The sequence below is a fragment of the Ambystoma mexicanum genome, chromosome 1q, assembly GCF_040938575.1.
Source record: "Ambystoma mexicanum isolate Mex_15411 chromosome 1q, UKY_AmexF1_1, whole genome shotgun sequence".
NCBI classification, from domain to species: domain Eukaryota; kingdom Metazoa; phylum Chordata; class Amphibia; order Caudata; family Ambystomatidae; genus Ambystoma; species Ambystoma mexicanum.
The window spans coordinates 620,928,283-620,947,143 of NC_090922.1; the positions used below are offsets into that span (position 1 = coordinate 620,928,283).

Consider the following 18,861-nt stretch of genomic DNA (forward strand, 5'->3'; position numbering starts at 1 on the left):
GAAGAACCAGATCCTTCCATTTACAGCCCTTTCCTTAATCGGTCCGGTCTTTTACATCTATTTATATCCTCCTATAAGCCTAGTATTATTTTCTCATCTGGCATAGTGCAAATTGAAATTCCTAAATTAGGCAGTGCTACTAATTGGGCTCTCGTAGAGTTTAGCTCTCCTATACTGGTGGCCCTACTGAAATCTAATATACTGGCCCTCGAGGAAATGGGCTTCACACCGACTACCTGCCGTAAATTGAAGAAAATGGTTCACTATTCAGAGGAGCCAATTTTTAAGGTGAAAAACCGCAAAGACAACTGAGCTCTATACCGCTGAGCGTGCTATACAACGGGCCTTGCATTTACCGAAGTTCAACAGCAAGCAACATTTTGGATCCCTGAAAGGACTCTTAAGGGCTCTAATTGACAAATCCCTGATCCTTGCACTTTGACTTGGTTGTCCTGGAATGCGAGATGCTACAAATAATTTCTTACGCATCCTTATGGTTACACTAACATTTTGGCCTCTGACCTTTTTTTTATTGCAGGAAACTTGGACAACCCATGCTTTTAGGATTGATGCTATACCATACTGCACAAATTAGCCAAGCCTTCTACTAGAGTGCGTACCAGCTGTGGTTTGGCGATTGGTTCAAAGATTAGATTTGATCTTGAACCATTCAGTGAACATATCAGTTCATCCTATGTATTATTTGCTATATTCTCTTTAAGCGACAATGAATCTTCGAAGATTTCAATTATAAACTTATATGACCCCCCCTTCCCCCACGGGACTCAAGGAAATTCAGAGGACTATTAGCAAAGTACTTTTTCACTGGTATGGTAAAAATCCATGCAGCAGTAAAATGATAGCGGGTGATTTAAATGCCAGCGACTTATCTCCCCTGGTGGTATTGACAATGAGTGTTGCCAATTTTTTGTCTCCCATGGGCTGAAGTACTTTTCGTTCGAGGTAGTTACACCTACGACTCCCACTTGCACATAGTCTAATGGGAATTTAAGTTCCCACATTGATTGTCATTACTGATTCATGATGAGCAATCATTGTAAGTCGGTCAGAATTTAGACTAATGCTGGCAATGATCATTCTTCCCTTAAATGGCTAGTGAATATACGCGAGACCCAACACCCTTTATTTCAGAACATCAATATTAGAATTATTCCCCAGGGCAACCAGATCATTTGAACCAGCGCAAAGATAAGAGAGGTCAACAACTTCATCTATGCCAATCAAGAGGCGTTTGAGCTTTGGATGACCCAGAGAAGGTGGGATATGGAGGCTCAGATTGAAAAAATCTGCAAATGTACCCATTGGGAAAAAACAATTAAAATAGCCTCTGGGAAATACCTGTAGCTCTATTTCTTCTCCTTTTCTCTATATTGATCCACAAACGCAAATTAGAGTTTCGTAAAGCGAGGGCACATATTCGATAATGACTTTCCTTAAGTAAACAAGAGAAAGAATCTCAATTGATTAATCTGGCTACTCAATATAAAAATTGGTTACGATCCCACAAATGCTCTTTGAGAAGTGTAAATTGGCTATTGTTAGATGGCTTATTTTAATGACACTAAAACATGGATTAGTGCTGTGGAACTCAATTCAATGTCTACCTCAATTTGGAGTTCTTCTATCACCGAACTATTCTATGACATACAAAGCGATAAGTATGATAAATCTCCACCACCAAAGAGAGACTGATTCATCCTTATGGATTAGGACGCGGAAGACATGAGCATTATCCTGGGCAATTTGAAATCTTCTAGAGCACCAGAGCCAGATGGAGTTCCTAATGTCTTTTTCAAAACCAATCCTCAGGTGTGGGCTGGGATCTTATTTAATATCTTTAAATCCATTGAGTCTACAAGCATTATTCCCAGTAGTTGGCTAAAATCCATACTTATTGCTGTTTTTAAGAAAGTCAACCGTTTGGATGCTGCCAGCTATCGGCTATTGGTTATGGTAGGCTCTAGCCAAAATGTTTTTGCCACTATTCTATTACATAAACTCACGACTTTGGCAAAAAATAGGGGGATTATTAAGGCCGCTTCAAATGGGCTTTAGAAAAACGTTTAGCACCATAAATAACATTTCTGTTAGCCAATTCTTGATGGCTGAAGCGACAAGAGGCACTTTTAATCATCATTTGTTTTGTTGCTTTGTCGACTTTAGCAAAGCCTTCGACCTGGTCTCACAACCTCTTATGCAACAAGTTGGAATCTTGGGGGATTGAACCTCAACTTTTATATTTTATTAAACTTCTCTATACAAATACCTCAATTACTGTACGATTTTAAACCAAGAGGGTGAGATATCGGGCTTTTGCAAATCTAACCGCGGCCTAAAGCAAGGATGCGTATTGGCTCTTATGCTGTACAATTTATGCATGTCAAACTTGGTAGGCATTATTAGTGCTGCACACAATTTTCCACCAAATATCTATGGTACTCAAGATTCCATGTTTGATTAACGCCAACGACACAATCTTGTTTGATAGGACACTGATTGGCCTATAGCCATCTTTGAATGCACTCTCAGCCTAAGTCACAGGGAACTTTATGATAATTAATTTGGCAAAAACCAAAATGATGTGCCTTGGCAGTTCTTTCCCAAAGAAACCCGTTTTTATCTGGAGACTAAACGGTATCGTCCTTAGTGTAGTGGACAAATACTATTACCTGGGCTTCCCTATTAAATTGAATCCCACTTTAAAATATTATGAGATGCTTATGACTCCTAAAACTTGGAGAAAATGGCATATGGCAAAAAATATATAACCAAACTGCGATGACTAAATATTGACTTAATATTGAGGCTTTACTGGAGATTGACCGTATTAGTATTATTCCAAGCTTGCTCTATGGGCTTTCGTATTGCCATCCAAACACATGATTTGGTTGGATAGAATCGAGGGTAGGATTCTACGATCTGTTATTAACCTCCCAGCTACAATCCCTGTGAAGGCACCAAGATTGGAATATAGCTTGAGCTCTTTATCTTCTTTATGGTCCACCCAAGCCACCTTGCTCTACTTAAAAGCTACAGCAAGTGCCATAAATTTAAATGAGCTACAGACTCGGATTGGTAAAACCCCTAAGGGATCTAAAAAAACTGGTTTATCCTTGAGCTACGATTTGCCTTTGATTATTTGGAAATACTAAACATCCCCTTGTATGCGGCCTTGACCACCCCTAACATTAAGAGCATTGTACGGAGTAAATTAAGTGATGGGGATATTACTCATAATATAGAGAAGCTTTCCAATATAAGACGAGATAAGGAATTCTCTACCAAATGTTTTTCACCCAACACCCCTTTTATAATTCAACTACGTTTCAATATCAATTATGCTTGACTATCCTACAAACGGGAGAGTTATTATGTGCCTGGCAAAAAATACCAGTAGAGGCCAGTTTGTGCCGCATCTGCGGTGAGAACATAGAAACCTCTTGACACATCCGTATGACCTGCCCTGTCCTGAAGAAGTTCTATGTTAAAGGCTATAGTCATTTTATTAATAACTTTGATCAGATTGAAGAGATCAATTCTGGAACACACTCATTAGAGCAGAATCGGTGATTATGACTTCAGCTGCTTTTTATATTTGGAAGGAGTTTTTAAAATTGTTCTGAAATTTGTATAACATGTGGAGTTTAAGTATTTATAGATGTCAAATCTTGTATGTATTTTTAATGAGGTTTGAGATTTATTGCTTGCTAACCTAACAGTCTTTTTATACTGGATTTTGTCTGCAAAGTTATTTAATATATTGGTGTTGTGTTATTTGTTTTTTATATGTGCTTAAGGCTTGTGCTATAGCCAAACGGGCAATAAATAATTTTAAATAAAACAAAACAATGCCTATACCTCGTGGATAGTTGATTGATATCTCCGGAAGTTTACAACTGTGGTCTTTCACTTTTATTCCATCAGCAATGGATTTATGGGAACAAGAACACAGTAACACAGCCACAAGTGTGTTTATATGATAGTGCTGAGTAGTATCACCTTAACGGTGGAGTGCAGAACATAAGTCAGTGAGGCAATGATGCCCAACTAAATTATGTACATCTTTGACAGATTTTGTATGTGGTGTTAGTGTATAGTGTCCAAGTACCACATTAATTAGCTCTTGTTCTGAGGGGTTTGAAGTGATTGGCGAACCCGATGAGTAGTAAAATGATTCTGTGAAAGGAGGAAGTGGGTGATAAGGCCTTAGTCTCTGGGTTCTTGGGATTTCGTTGAATTGATAACTCCTCTGGTGAACTCAAACTATTTGCACTGTTTAAGAATAATTTTACTATTCGTTTTATTAACTTATGCCATTTGCTCCTCCTTCAAAATAGTTTAAATGCCTCAGAACCGGGAAGTGTGAAGTACTGTAGAATATTTTTGTGATATTGATTGCCTCCTTTTAGTGAATGTTTTCTAACTGACTGTGTAATAAATTGATAAGTGTTTTACCAAGAAACCTTGAGTTTAAGAGTCCATTTGAAAACTTATGAATGTAGACCTCTGTGTAACATCATTACAGCTCACATTCCCTCTTGAGATAAGCCTGGTTGCTCAGTTCGCTACCAGAAACTGTGTTGTACAGACTTACACCAAAGGTCGGTTTTGCTTACACCTGTAGTCATAGTTGTGTGTAGTGGTCCCAGAGGGTACTGCATGCAAACTTTGCTTAACAGCCCCCAAATAATATGCCAGGATGCAATAGCTTGGCTCTCCCTTCTCCACATTTTGAACACTGGGTAAAATGGGATCTTGGAGAACAGCACACACTCGAACTTTCCCCAGCATGAGTCGACAGTTCCACTTGCAGCTATCGGGACCGTCGATGGCTAAGTCACGTTTCTCTTGAAAGTCTCTTGCCTTCGAGGACCTGATGTATTCAACAACAAAACAAAAGTCCTTCAACAAAATGAAAGTTTGTTTCTTGGTTTCACTTTGGGTGAAGACATTTCACCCCTGGGTCCCCCTCTTCCTGGGCGTTGACCCTTCTTTATTTTCAACCTACCTTCTCTGGGTTCACTACGGCTTTTCCTTGGTTCACAAATCTTAATGTCTTTTTAAAGAGTTCCATTGAACATCCCTCGGCTGGGTTCACTTTTGTCAACTTCACATACATAAAGGCTTGCACGATTTACTTCCCTGGCTTTCTCAAGTTCGTAGATCAAAGTCTTTCAACTGTACAGGGATTTTGCTTGACCTCCCATGGCCTTCTGGTTTCTGTAGTTTTAATTCAAACAGGGATCGGCCAGAGTCTCTCGAGTTGGCACCCACATGGTGCCGGTTCCCTCTGCAGCTGGTCTCCCCTCAACACTTTACAGTTCTTTTGCCACTTTGTGTCTTTCATCCACCACAGCCCGGCTCTTATTGGCTCACCCCTCAACTCACCTGCTGTGATGAACCACATGGCTTTCTTTGTAACTGGAGTCAAGGCCGGTACTACGGTAGCAGGAGTTTCCCTCACTTCTGCTTATCAGCATCTACACGCTCCGTGTACCGTTGACATCTGTTGCAGCACACTTGGGCATTGTCCTCGGTCTTACGATTCCCTCTGCGGAGGTTTCGCGGGTCTGTGTCGGAAAGGGCAAGGTCGTGTCTCTCCTTGTCAGCCTCTCTATATTTGCCGCCTTTCTCCTTCTCTTGAGCTGCCGGACCTGGATAGCTTTCTCGTCGTGTGGTCTGCCTTGCTCGTACTGTGCTCTCTTGCTTCTCCTTTTATCCCTGTGGGGAAGGGAAAGGGCCGTCAGGTGTGTGTGATTCTGATCAATTGCCTGATCCTTATATTGGGACATGTCAGGTAAACAGCTAAGGTGCTAGTTGTTCTGTGGTTTGTCGTGTGAAAGTGTTCATGTCAGAAAAAGGGGGCGTACAGTGGTTTTGAATGTCAACGTGTTAGGATGTGGAAAAGGTGCTGAAGGAAGGGGGATACCGCCTCTCACCCGTCGGTCTCCCACTCCCTGAAGGAACTCCCCTCCCCCTCACCCCTCGTCCAGGTGATCATCCCTCACTGGTTCACCCCCAGGAACTGGATCCAATATCGATGGCCGTGTCCTTGCCGACTGGATGACAGATCCCCGGGGATTAGCCATGGAGACACCTTCTTTCTCACAGTGTACACTATTGCACTTTTTGGCTTCGCCTACAACCTGTTAGCCTGACACCCAAACTCTTTCCTTACTACTGAACTCAAGTAAAAGGGTAACAATTGCATGGCCACCATTTTCATCTGGTTGATCTTAGATGACCTAATATGTAATACACCTGAATCAGAAATGGTCTACTTCCCATCAATCACAGCAGCAACCACTTCCTCTTCCTTCTGACTCCCTCTGGATAGCATTAATTTTTCATCCTCAGCAGCATTTCACATTTAGCCTGGTTGTACCAGATAGCCTGATTGTGCCAGATAGCAGCATTTCACATTCAGCCTAACTGTGCCAGACAGCAGCATTTCGCATTTACCCCATTTGTGCCAGAATGATTATGTTAGATCTCTCACATCAAGATAACTATTAGTGAGCAATATCTCACAACTAGGTAGACTATACTCTGTGCTAGCTAGTCCATAGCATTACGTCATATCTAGACAGAACTGTAATACTAGCTTGTGTCATATCTAGACCGAATTGTGAAGGTTAGCTTGTGTCATATCTAGAAAGAACTGTAATACTAGCAGGCGTCATTTCTAGACAGAATTGTGAAGATTATATAGCATTGTATCTAGACAAAACTATAATACTGGCTTGCTTCATATCCAGACAGAATTGTGAAGATTAGCTTGTGATATATCTAGACAGAGCTGTAATACTAGCTTGCATCATACCTAGACAAAATTATGAATGTCATCCTGCACCACACCTAGACAGAATTGTGAAGATAATCATTGCGTCATATCTAGACAGAACTGTAATGGTAGCCTGCTTCATACCCAGACAGAATTGTGAAGATTAGCCTCTGTCACATCTAAACAGAATTGTGAAGACTAGCATTGCGTCATATCTAGTTAGAATTGTGAGGATTAGCATTGCGTCACATCTAGACAGAATTGTGAGGATTAGCATTGCGTCACATCTAGTTAGAATTGTGAAGATCAGCATTGCATCACATCTAGACAGAATTGTGACGATTAGCATTGCGTCACATCTAGACAGAATTGTAATACTAGCTTGCATTAGATCAAGACAGAATTGTGAAGATTAGCTCGAATCACATCCAGACAGAATTTGTGAAGACTGGCATTGCTTTAGATCTAGACAGAATTTTAATACTAACTCACGTCACATCCAGACAGAAAAAAGTGAAAACACTCAGGGTCACTTTTGACCAAAGATTGTCCATTAAGCAACATGTTAGCAGCTTACTATCTTCATATTCCTATTACATAAAACTACTAGCTCATCTAAGACCCCTTATATCTCAGGAAAATGCAGAGACCATCGCAAGAGCAATAATGGGGTCAAAAATGGACTATTGCTCAAGCCTCACAATGGGCATAGACAAGACTGACATGGCATGTATAACGCACCTGAACACAAAAGCCATTAATGACTGTCATTGATGGCCTTTAAAACAGCCCAGAGTCAACTGGCTCTCAGTAGAATATTATCGCTAAGTTCTCAGCTTGTCACATCCACCAGTTTTGGCACTCTAAACATTCTATGAACTTTTGTATTAACTGCTATGTCTTGTACTGATGCCTTCTCTTCACACCTTTTACAGTTTAGGTTGCTACCATATTCTTAAATCCTCTTTGCACCTTATGTAAAGTATTGTTGGTAGAACTGTTCAGACAAAATAAACACACATTTCTCGCTTTTTCCACTTTCAGGTCCACATTAGATGCTGCTATAATGTTGGCTCACACATAATGAATGCCATGATGATAGCCTGCTGGCTCACCTCTTCATCCTCCCCCAATGGATTAGAAAATGGTCTTGTTTCCCACAGTGAAGTGGCCTAGGAAGGTGGAGTAGAAGGATTAGGGGCAACTATGAAGCTGAAACAGCGGGTGGTCCTGCTGGCTGTTCTCCTTGTCCTCCTCATCTTGACCAAGGTCTTCCTCCTAGATAATTGGGACACATCGGCCGCCAACCGGGAGGACCAGCGCTCTTTTCACCGCATGAAAGAGAGCCTACGAGTGTCTCTCGACCCACGCCTGGACCACACACTGCAGTCTCCCTGGGAGATTGCGGCACAATGGGTTGTGCCGCGTGAGGTTTATCCGGATGAGACTCCTGAGTTGGGCGCAGTTCTGCATGCAATGGCCACTAAGAAGATTGTGAAGGCTGATGTGGGCTACAAAGGCACCCAACTGAAGGCTCTGCTGACACTGGATGGAGGTCAGAAGGTGGTCTTCAAGCCCAGGAGGTAAGGTAACCCAAAGCAGGGTTCTATGTCACATTTAAGAGTTCTGGTGCCCCAAAATGCATTTCTGTCACCCCTGATACTGTTTCCGAGGAAACCATTCTGACCTATATTCTCTGTTTTATATTGGAGTAGGTGAAGAGAGTGGTCTTTCACCCATCACGTTAAGGTCTACTTATTCCAAGTTATGTATAACCATGGGTTTGGGAGGTTAGAGGTATATGCTTAAGGATCAACTCAGAGTGGAAACTGGTAATTAACACTGCCTGTTGCATAATCTGCTTACACTCCTGCTTCTCCATTAGGCTGCCCTTGTAGTACTTGATCAATATTAAGGGGACGTGTAGGGGAATGCGGCAAAATGTTGCTCTGTTTCCCGAACCATCATTGAAAGCAAAAGCAAAGGGTGCAAGATAGGAAGTGAGCTTTACTATGAAATATGTTTTGTATTTTGTCTTCTCCTGTTCTTTGCCAGTTGGAGTAGTGGCAGGCTGGGCAGGAACATTTCAGCTTCTTTCTTCATTTGGGTCTGTTTTCATTTTCATTTTGGCTGATCACATACAATTGAGCTCTAAGAGAGGTGTCATCAAGAGAAGTGGGGACGAAGCTAAAACGAGAGGATCAAGTTACGCAGGAAGGGTTTAAAGAGTTCTAATTCTGAAGACTTTAACTCCATGATACATATGCAAATTCATTTTGTTCTCCATACAAAGCATTCTGATACTTTTGCATACTAGTATTGTCATGCCTTCCTAATATTCTTCGCGCAAAGAGTTATGGCACCATTATTTTCCTTGCAAAGCATCCAAATGATTTTACTTTAGTCTTTTAAATGTTGTGGTGCATTAGTGGTGCATTAGTTCTCTCTAATAAATATAGACAAGTGCCATTGTTCCCCAACAAAGCATTAGGATGTCTTGCCTTTTATTATTCCTGCTAAGGATTTTATTCTTGCTGTAAATGCTTGGATTGGCTTTATTCTCATAACCAATTATTCTGGAGATGGTCTCTACTGGTATTTTTCTCCATGAAAAGTATTGTGCTGTCTTTATTCTCCACTCACTATTTCCGAAGACCTTTTCTTCTATGGCCATTTTTTCCAGGCTTTATACTCCTCTAAAATGTTCTGTGAGCATTTTATTCCTGTCTTTCATGTATCTGATTAATAGTTAAGTTGGGTGAAATTAAACTTTCTCTTGTTCATCTTCACTTCTGTTTCAGAATGCCATCATGTGTCATTGGGGAATTATAAAAATGACAACGTATGGTATTCCAAAGTATAGCGTTCTGTTTTTCTCCATACAACGTTCGTCTACAAACTCTGTATTCTGGTGTCTTTCATTCTATGTCAAATTTCTTTTGGCTTTATGCTCCACACAAAGCATTCTTTTATATTTATTTCTCAAGAAAAACATTCTGGCAACTTTATTTTCATACAGCATTTTGATAAGTAAAGTATCCATGGAAAGTAACGTTTTGTAATATTTAACTTTTTTCTCTAGATGAAGTAATTTTGGTGATTGTTTCTTATTTAAGTTAATATTTTGCATTTATTTCTATGTTAAGCGAAAAACTGTTTTTGGCAAAGTAGCCTCGGAAAGTACACCATGTTTCACAACTCAGTTACTTATTTGTTAGGAGGGTAACTGCCATCAGTTTGAGTTGGTTGCTTTCATGCTGCGTGTATGTGGCTCTTTGAAAGCGGTCTTTCGGCTAAAGCAGTACGCAACCTGGTTGGTATTTTGGAGGTTTTTGTATTCTTAAATTATCTTCACAAATGCTGATTTTAATGCCTTTTTATTCTTTATTCAAACTCATTTTGCAACTTTATTCACCATGCTAGATATTCTCTTGTGTGTGTTCCGATAACAAGCACTCTGATAGGCCTTCTCTAGATGCAAAAAACTCTGATGTTCTTTTTCCACTCAAAGCGCACCTGTTCCTACACCTGGATCATGCAGCCCAGTACCCCTGTAAGGCTGCTGTATGTGGGTTTTGCAAAGGAAAGTTTTCTCTTTTATTATTAAGGTATTTATTGGGCGCAGAGTTTTCCTAAAGTCCATTTGAGGTAAGACTTCATAAAACTATCCCAATGGTATACATGTCCCCAACTCTTAGTATCCGTTTGTACTACTCATGGAACCTTGGTAGAGTGGCAGAGCAGTCAGGCTTACCATAAGAGGAAGGTGTGAGCTGTAGGTAAGTACACTGAACCTAGTTAATAAAGCAGGACAAAGAAACACTTGCACCAATAAATGTATTACACGGCCCACAGTAGCGGGCGTGTAGTTATGGTTAAGTTGCTAAACTCATAGGAAGAGCAATTTTTAGGCAGCTTATAACTTCGCTCCCCCTGGACGAATCCTCACCAAACTTTGCAGAAAAAGTATATGGGCGGCTCAGAATTTTTTCGCCAGTTGGGCGAGGTTTCGTGAAGGGGTCCCAAAATGTTTTTTTTCCCATAGCCTGAATGGGGAAAAACTTGCACACGGCTACAGGTCGAACTGCTGGACGGATTTTCACCTAATTTGTGGCAAGGGCAGGGGCTTGGGCCAGAAAGTGTGCTTTTGTGTGTTCGGTGGAAATCGGACCGTTACATTTTTTTGCAAAACACTGAAATGTACGTCCCAAAAAATGTGTGATCTCTGTGGACCCATTTCCCATTTCGCTCTGCGGACCGATGTGTAATTGGGTCGCCATACGCTGTGCTCTCCGCGAACAGTGGACGCGGCCGGTGGTTGGCTGGAGGGAAGCGTGCTGTGCATCAAAGTTTTTGTGAGACGCATGTATCAGAGGATAGTGGTGCGCCGAAAGTCGTTGGAAAGACTGCTTTGCAGGATTGGCTGGGTGAAAGAAGGGGAAGCAAAGATTTTGCCAATGTTTTGTGTTGTAGGCTGCGGCTGCCAGTGGTTATGTTGAGGTTGTGCGTTTGAGTTGTTTTGTTGCAGCGAGTTTGTGAGGACATATTATCTAAATGAAGGAGTGTACCCTTACTGATTCTGTTTGGAGCCACAGAAATTTTGGGTGGACAGATATTTAAGTATCTAGAGCTGTCCACTAACTTTAACTTTATAACAGGATTAGGTTTCCTTATTCTAGAAATCCTATGACTGAATCATCCGCTGTTTTGCAGATTGCCACTCACTTAGTGAAATTGCTATTTGTTTCTAAGACATGTGTTTATATTATTATTACTAAGGTTGACAGGTAAGTGTCTGAACAATAAAAAAAAAGATCAAATCCTAGTTCCGAAAAAGTATAAATCATGTATTTTCAGCAAAGAGCATAACAGAAAGTCAACATGGGTATAGTATCAAACAAAAGCATAAAAAGGAATAAATAAATCAACATGGTACATATAGTTAAGTGCAATTGACAATGAAATTCAAAAATACAAAAGAATATTATAAGACATGCATATAGCAGAAACAAAAGCAAAGCGCAATGCTGGTTAGTTAAATCACTAACAAAACTTATATTAAAAGGGATGGGAGAAAAACCAGATGTATGGTGATGATTCAATAAGTTCATTGCATCATAGATCCCATGGTGGGAACTTTTAGTTGTCCCTAAAACTGTATACACAGAGCAATACATGCTACAGGGTCATTAAATACAAGATATCTTATCCTTGTGAGGACATATTAACCTGCTTCTTTTACTTGACTTGCTGTGGGTCTGGGTAAGGCATAGGCTTTTCACTGCATGGCCACGCCATGTAGAAAGCGTGTACGGCTTGGGTACAACCCCCCTAATGTAAGGGCTGATTGTATGGGAGAGGCACTTAGCGATTAGGTAGGCGGGTTAGTTTGCTTACACCATTGCTGCAAGGGAGTGCATGACGACATGGAGAAAAAGGATTGTTTGGCAGCACACTGTCGAGATATGCAGCAATCCTGCAGCTATTGACATACACTGGATTGGTGAGTAGTTGCACAGGGAAGTATGATATGTTGGTCACTGTACGCAGACTATAAGGAATGACTTGGAGATAATATGAGGATATTAGCAGTCGGTGTACTACATTGTGTTGTGCCTCCAAAGGCCCTACTGCCTTGTGTGCATGGCAGTGGCCTTTGGCCGTAACAGTGTGGCCACTGGTGGAAATAGGTGTGCGAATGCTGTTTTGGTTTGCGCCTCTACTGTACGTATACATACGTGTAGGAAGCCAAGCACTTTGGAAATGTTAGCATGCATGCCTGTATTGCCTTCGAATGGGTGTATAATAGGACTAGGCAATTGGATGCATGGGCGGAGGCCTTAGGCCTCCACCTATGTACCCAAGAAGCAAGGGCTTGGCCGCAGCCTTCCTTTAGGGATGGCAGGTTGACATTGGCAGATGGAAGGAATTTGTTTGGAGGTACTCACATATAGTTAGTTGGTGGGCAGTTGTGGAGGCGACTATCATTTCTTGGTGAGTGCAGGCAGACTCTATTGGGGATGAGGAGTGCATTGGAGACAATATGAGGATGTTTGCAGTCGGAGTGCCATGTTGTCTTGTGCCTGTAACACACGTACTGGCTTGTGTGCATGGGTACGGCCCTTGGCTGTTACAGTGTGGGCATTGGTTGGAAGTAGGTGTGAGAATGTTGCTTTGTTTGAGTCTGTTGTATCTATACGTAATGGTAGGCAGTAAAGCACTGTGGGAAATATTACCATGCATGACCTTATTGCTTTCTAGTGGATGTGTAGTAGGACTAGGCATTTGGGTGCATGGGTGGAGGCCGTAGGCCTCCGCGTATGTACCGAAGAGCCTAGGGATTGGGCACAGCCTTGCTTTAGGGAGGGCAGGTAGACCTTGGCAGATGGAAGGAATTTGTACAGAGGTACACACAGATCGTTAATTGATGGGCAGTTGTGGAGGCGACTATCGTTTTCTGGTGAGTGCTGGCAGACTGCATTGAGGATGGAGTGCATTGGACAGTATATAAGGATATTTGCAGTATTAGTGGTATGTTGTATTGTGCTTGCAAAACCTATGCTGACTTGTGCACATGGGTGGGGCCATTTAACATAAGAGGGTGGCCACTAGTTGGAAGTAGGTAACAGATAGTTGACTTGCTTGGGTGTATTACTGAACTGCTATATATCTGTGGTCAAAAAGGGTAAGTGCTGACATGTTTTCCATGCATGAATGTATTCGCCTATGTACCCAAGAGCGTAGGGCTTGGGCACAGCCTCGCTTCAGGGAGGGCAGGTAGACATTGGCAGATGGAAGGAATTTGTATACAGGTACTCACAGATAGTTAATTGGTGGGCAGTTCTGGAGGCGACTATAATTTTTCGGTGAGTGCATGCAGACTATTGGGGATGGGGAGTGCATTGGAGACAATATGACGATATTTGCATTCGAACTTCCATGGTGTCTTGTGCCTGTAAAACCTGTACTGGCTTGTGTGCATGAGTACGGCCCTTGGTTGCAACAGTGTGGGCACTGGTTGTAAGTAGGTGTGACACTATTGTCTTGTATGAGTATATTGTTGTAACAGTACGTGCTTGTAGGCAGTACATTATAAGCTTACCTTGTGCTATTTTATACACTTGTAAATATGTAAGTGCCGTAAGATCCGCACCTTTGCAGCATTAATGTGGAGGACATGGTGCAGGTCGTAAAGGGGAATTGCAGAGATAAGACATCATTTGTGTTCTGAGGGCTGTGGACGAGATTCAGTTCAGGGAGTGCAGTAAGATAGTGGGAAATGCAAGGCTTGTTTTAGTACGTAACGTTTGCGACATGGCACATGTACGCAGATACGAACACATCAACTGGTGTGGGGTAGGTGCGCTGGTGACCACCTTGGAGTGTATTGCAGATGGTATAGGGATTGCTCTAATTGGTGTACCATGTTGTGTTGGGAGTGGCAAGCGCGTACTGCCGTGTATGTATAGCTACGGGTGTTTCACCTAACAATGTGGACATTGTTCGGAAGTAGGTTTAACAATCTTCCCTTCTTTGGTCCAGTTCTTGCACTGATATGGAAGTCCACCGTACATGGGCAGAAAATATGTATGTCTACTGTGGGTGCTCACTGTCGCAGCATGGTTGTGGAGGAAATTTTGCAGGTGCCATACCAGTAGAGGTGGTGAGAGGACACAATGTACAGTATGGTACACCTCTCATAATACCTAGTACGTTGAGACAGAAGGAAGGCAGTGCAACATGACACAAGTTAATGAGTATTACATATGGAGAATGTAAATTGGAAAAAATATACATTTGCAGCTGGCAACATGATGGACGCCGTTAAGTGGAGTTATATACAGGATGGCAGGCCATCTGACTGTTAGCTTTTGTTTGACGTACTTGTTCAGAGGGCGAAAGGAAGCCAGTGGAGCTTGAAGTGTGTGCATTTGTAATGTGTGCATCACTTCCGTTAGCTGTGCCTGTGTGCCGCAAACACCATTGCAGCAGTCACTGGCATTAGTGACTTTACTTGTGGACGGTCGTTCCTCACGGCGTGCACTCCAGGTATGTATTTTATGTGCGTGCCAAGCATAGCGCACTCTGTCATGTGAGCACCTAGATCTGGAAAGGAACAACATAACAAAAGAAAAAGCGGACATGTGCAGAGAGACTGTACAATTCCAGATCATTCCATACTTTACTAATAATACAGTGAGTGGTTGTAAGTGCTTTATTTTGCCACAGAATGTCCACGCAGTTGGTGGATTCACCGCTCTTTTATTTTGCCAACAAAATACAGTGACCTATGCCATCTGTGCAATTCTGTTCTTCTGTTCTCGTGTAGCACAGTGGGGAAAAGGAGTATGTAATGCTGCTTGGTGGTCCGTGTGGAAGAAGACATTGTCTTTGAAAGGTAGCCAAGGGAGCATGCAGTGCCTCTGGGATGGCTTATAGAATGAAGGTTTGCAGGTTGGTTCGTATAGCAGGAACCGTAAGTGGACATACCGACCCATAGTGGTCGGCCCAGATAATAACAATGGAAAAGACATTGCTTATGGTAATCTTCCAGTGGTTGGTCCACCAGCCGTCTATTGGAATGTGGAATGTGTGGCATGCGCAGTAGGGTACAACATATCTGAGTGGAAAGAGGAATAAGAGTACATGTAAGTAGCGGCTATAAGTTGTAGCGTACTGAACAAAACTTTGTGGGAAGGATAATGTAGTCCTAGATGAATGGCTGAGTAACAATGACGTGTGTGTTAGTGCGTAGCGCCATATATGAACTCACTGTCCTGGTGTCTGGTTTGTAGGTAATACAGTGATTGTACAGGTGCACAGAAGAAAATGTGTTGGACCCGTTGGGACAAGATGATGTTTTCATGTGTTGCTTTTTTACAAAAGTTGCCAGTGGGACTTCAAGATGGCCGCCGACATGAGATAGACGTGTCAACGGCGCTCCAGAGCCCTCAGGCGGTGTTAAGCAGTCCCCACCACCCCACTTAACCATCCGCGACAGCAAGGTTTCCGTGCCGGGTAGGAGAGGAAAGCCTGAAGACAGCTGAGAGTAGTGCAGCGCTCTCAAGGAACAGGGAGGCGCCCGGGCAGAGTGCGACGGCAGAGGGGGCCTGTCTGGCCTGAAGGAGCTTTGGGCCAACAACGGCTGCATGGAGACCAGCCGCCTTGCTGCATGGAGCGCGGCTGCGGCGGACAAGGTATGCGGCCATAGGGTATGAGTGGAGTGCTGGGTGGACCCCCCCGTTTGGTCGACCCCGTGTGCAGGAGAGTGAGAGACTGCGGGGTGGACCCCATGACACTGGCCCGGTCCACTTCTCAATCCTGAATCTGACAGCACGTATAAAATTACTGCTCCACTGTTTACATTTCAATAAGCCGGAAGATACGAAAAGCTATGGAGAAGCTGTAGGCGCCATGAGGGATGACAGTTATTGTTTGTATGCTTGGAACAGTAACGGCGGATATATCAACCAATACAAATTAGTACTGCCATAGACTTAAGCCACAGACTAGACTTTCATTTGGACTACAATTAGGAACGTGAAAACGGAAAGGCTCCGTGGGAAGTAAGGCAGGTCACAAGGGAGGGAGATATCAGCATCCTATTAGCCCACCTCACCCCCCAGCCGTGCTTTCCAGCTCTCACGGTGAGCCGTGAATTATGGGAGGAGGGTGACCCCGAAAGAGGGTGGCACGGGCGAGGAGGAGAGACGGGGCGGAAGGCTCAAGGTACGGCCAGGAGCTGAGGCAAGACGGAAGTTACGGCTACGTGAGTGTTCGTGCCCCCCCCTCACACAGAGCTCATTGAAGGGATAGCGAAGTTTAGGTCAACGGGGAGAAGAGAGCCTGGGGAGAAGGCGGCTGCTCGGGAGGCGCAGTGACATCAGCGGTTCCAATTGGAGTGGTGCCTCCGCAAGGCGAGGGGTTTGACCGCCACCCGCCCCACTTTCAAGAATGTCCTCAAAGAATAAAAGCAAACAGACCAAGGGTGGCCTGTCACCAGCAGAGACCTCCTGCACCCTTTCAACCTTGTGGCAGCATAGAGAGGAATGTGACGAGCAGGCGGACCCCCAGGAGAAAAGCAGGATTCCGGGCCCCCATGTGGGGGATGCCATGCAAGCCCCGATGTCACGACAGGACCTCCATGGCGAGATGCTAACACTCCAGAATAACTTGGTCAAGACCTTCCAAGATCAAATTCAGCTGCTCATAGCAGACATAAATCAGGCGGTGGTGGAAATGAGGCAGGAGTGGGCCAGCTAGGTGAAAGAACGGACATTCTAGAAAAGGGCCTGCAGGAGGTGGGCAAAGAGGTCACAGAGAATAGCGAAGCGATTGAAAGACTCGACACGGCAACAAGGAATTTGGAGCCGAGGATGGAGGACTTGGAAAATAGGTCTAGGAGAGTATACATTTGGCTGAAATGGCTACCAGAGGCGGTCCAAGACAAGGATTTAAAGGGGACACTGCAGGACATATTTGCGAGGCTGCTGGATGAATCCTCCCCGGAATCTGTGGAGTTGGATAGAGTCCACAGGGTGGGCCATATCAACAGTGGAGCAAATGCCAGGCCAAGAGATGTATTAGCGGAATTCGCCAGGTATGCACAAAAGGAGGCAGTCTTGAGAGCTGACAGGCAGAGGGAACCCCTAAGTCATGATGGCCATACAATAGAGCTATATCAGGACTTGGCCGGTAGCACCTTGGTGAAGAGACAAATTAACCCTATCCTGATATTCCTAAAGGCTAAGGGGATTAAGTATAAATGGATTTTTCCCTTCGGCCTCCTCTTTGAATGGTAGGGGGTTCAAAAAAGGATAACCTTAGCGCAAGAAGGAGCGGACCTGCTGCATTTGGAGCTAGACCAGGAAGAGACACGGGGGAGGTCGGAGAGGTCACAGGGGGTCGATCACGCACAGAAAACTAGGGCTTGGTCTACGGTGGGGAGAAAAAAAGGAGGAAACCTGCTCTCATGGGACTCCCTGAGAGGTCTGAAAGAAGAGAAAAGCAGAATGGAGGGGGAGACACAGCCAACGGGCAGACTCCCTAATGGTAAAGCTCTGATTCAAAGGGGTGGTGGGCTTAGAAGCTATTGTTAGGGCAGGGAGCAACAAGGAGCAAACATCTTGGGGGCGGTAATGGAAGTGGGGAACATAGGGGGGTTAGGGAGGGAAAACCCCAGTTGGGCAAAGAGGGTGAGGGGGGAGTTGGGGAGTCAGGGGGGAACACTGGCGACAATTTCCAGTGCACGAGAAAAGTGGCAACAGGGATCTAATTGGGCAGGGTGAGAGGTTCTCTGGTATAAGACACAGGGGCCAGGGGGCCAAAGGGAGAAAGTCTCTAAATGGAGAGGCCCTAGAAATGGGTGGCTACAAGGGATCTAGCAACGATCCGGACAGTTCAAGTGGATAACCCATAACGTGCGGGTGCTTAACTCCCCCCTGAGTAGAAAAAATATGGAGAGGTTTACGAAGGAGGGGCCGGACATATTGGGTCTGGAGGAAACACATCTACTAAATAAAGACCAAAAGAGGTTGAGGCTTAGGGGCTTCAACCAAATCTTTCAGGCTTCAGTTAGCACGAAAACGGTGGGGGCGGGGTTGGCATTTAAAAACTCTGGCAGTTCAGGGAAGAGTGCATAGTCCCGGACAAGGGGGGCAAATACCTCATTGTGCGCGGGACGTGTATGGGCGCTGTATGCACAATCGCGGTTATATACGCTCCAAATACAGTACAAGAATTGTTTCTGAAGCAGTTCCTTGAAATTTTAGGCGGAATGGCAAGGGGCCCTGTGGTGGTAATGGGGGATTTTAACTTACCGTGGGACGGGGCTTGAGATAGATCTGGGAAGAGGGCAACGGGCACAGAGGCAGCGGTCTCAGCAGAAGTACAGGAGAGAATGGCAGGGTTGGGCCTGAGAGATGTTTGGCGCGAGGCATGGGGGGGATGAGGCGTTTTTTCTCAGGAGTACATGGGACCCAATCTAGGATAGATTACATCTGGGTGTCGGCGATCCTCCTGGGTCAGGTTAAGGAAGTAGATGTGGGCCCCCTGGG

At 43.9% G+C, this 18,861-nt stretch overlaps 1 protein-coding gene across 2 annotated transcripts in view; it reads left to right on the plus strand.

Moving 5' to 3' along the window:
• Positions 1-18,861, plus strand: part of FAM20B (FAM20B glycosaminoglycan xylosylkinase) — a 357,456-nt gene that overhangs the window by 67,220 nt on the left and 271,375 nt on the right. For both annotated transcript variants that reach the window (XM_069641175.1, XM_069641174.1), the window contains exon 2: positions 7,850-8,388. In XM_069641175.1, coding sequence (XP_069497276.1) covers positions 8,012-8,388 — 377 coding nt within the window. In that variant the 5' untranslated portion in view covers positions 7,850-8,011. The remainder of the gene's footprint in view (positions 1-7,849; positions 8,389-18,861) is intronic.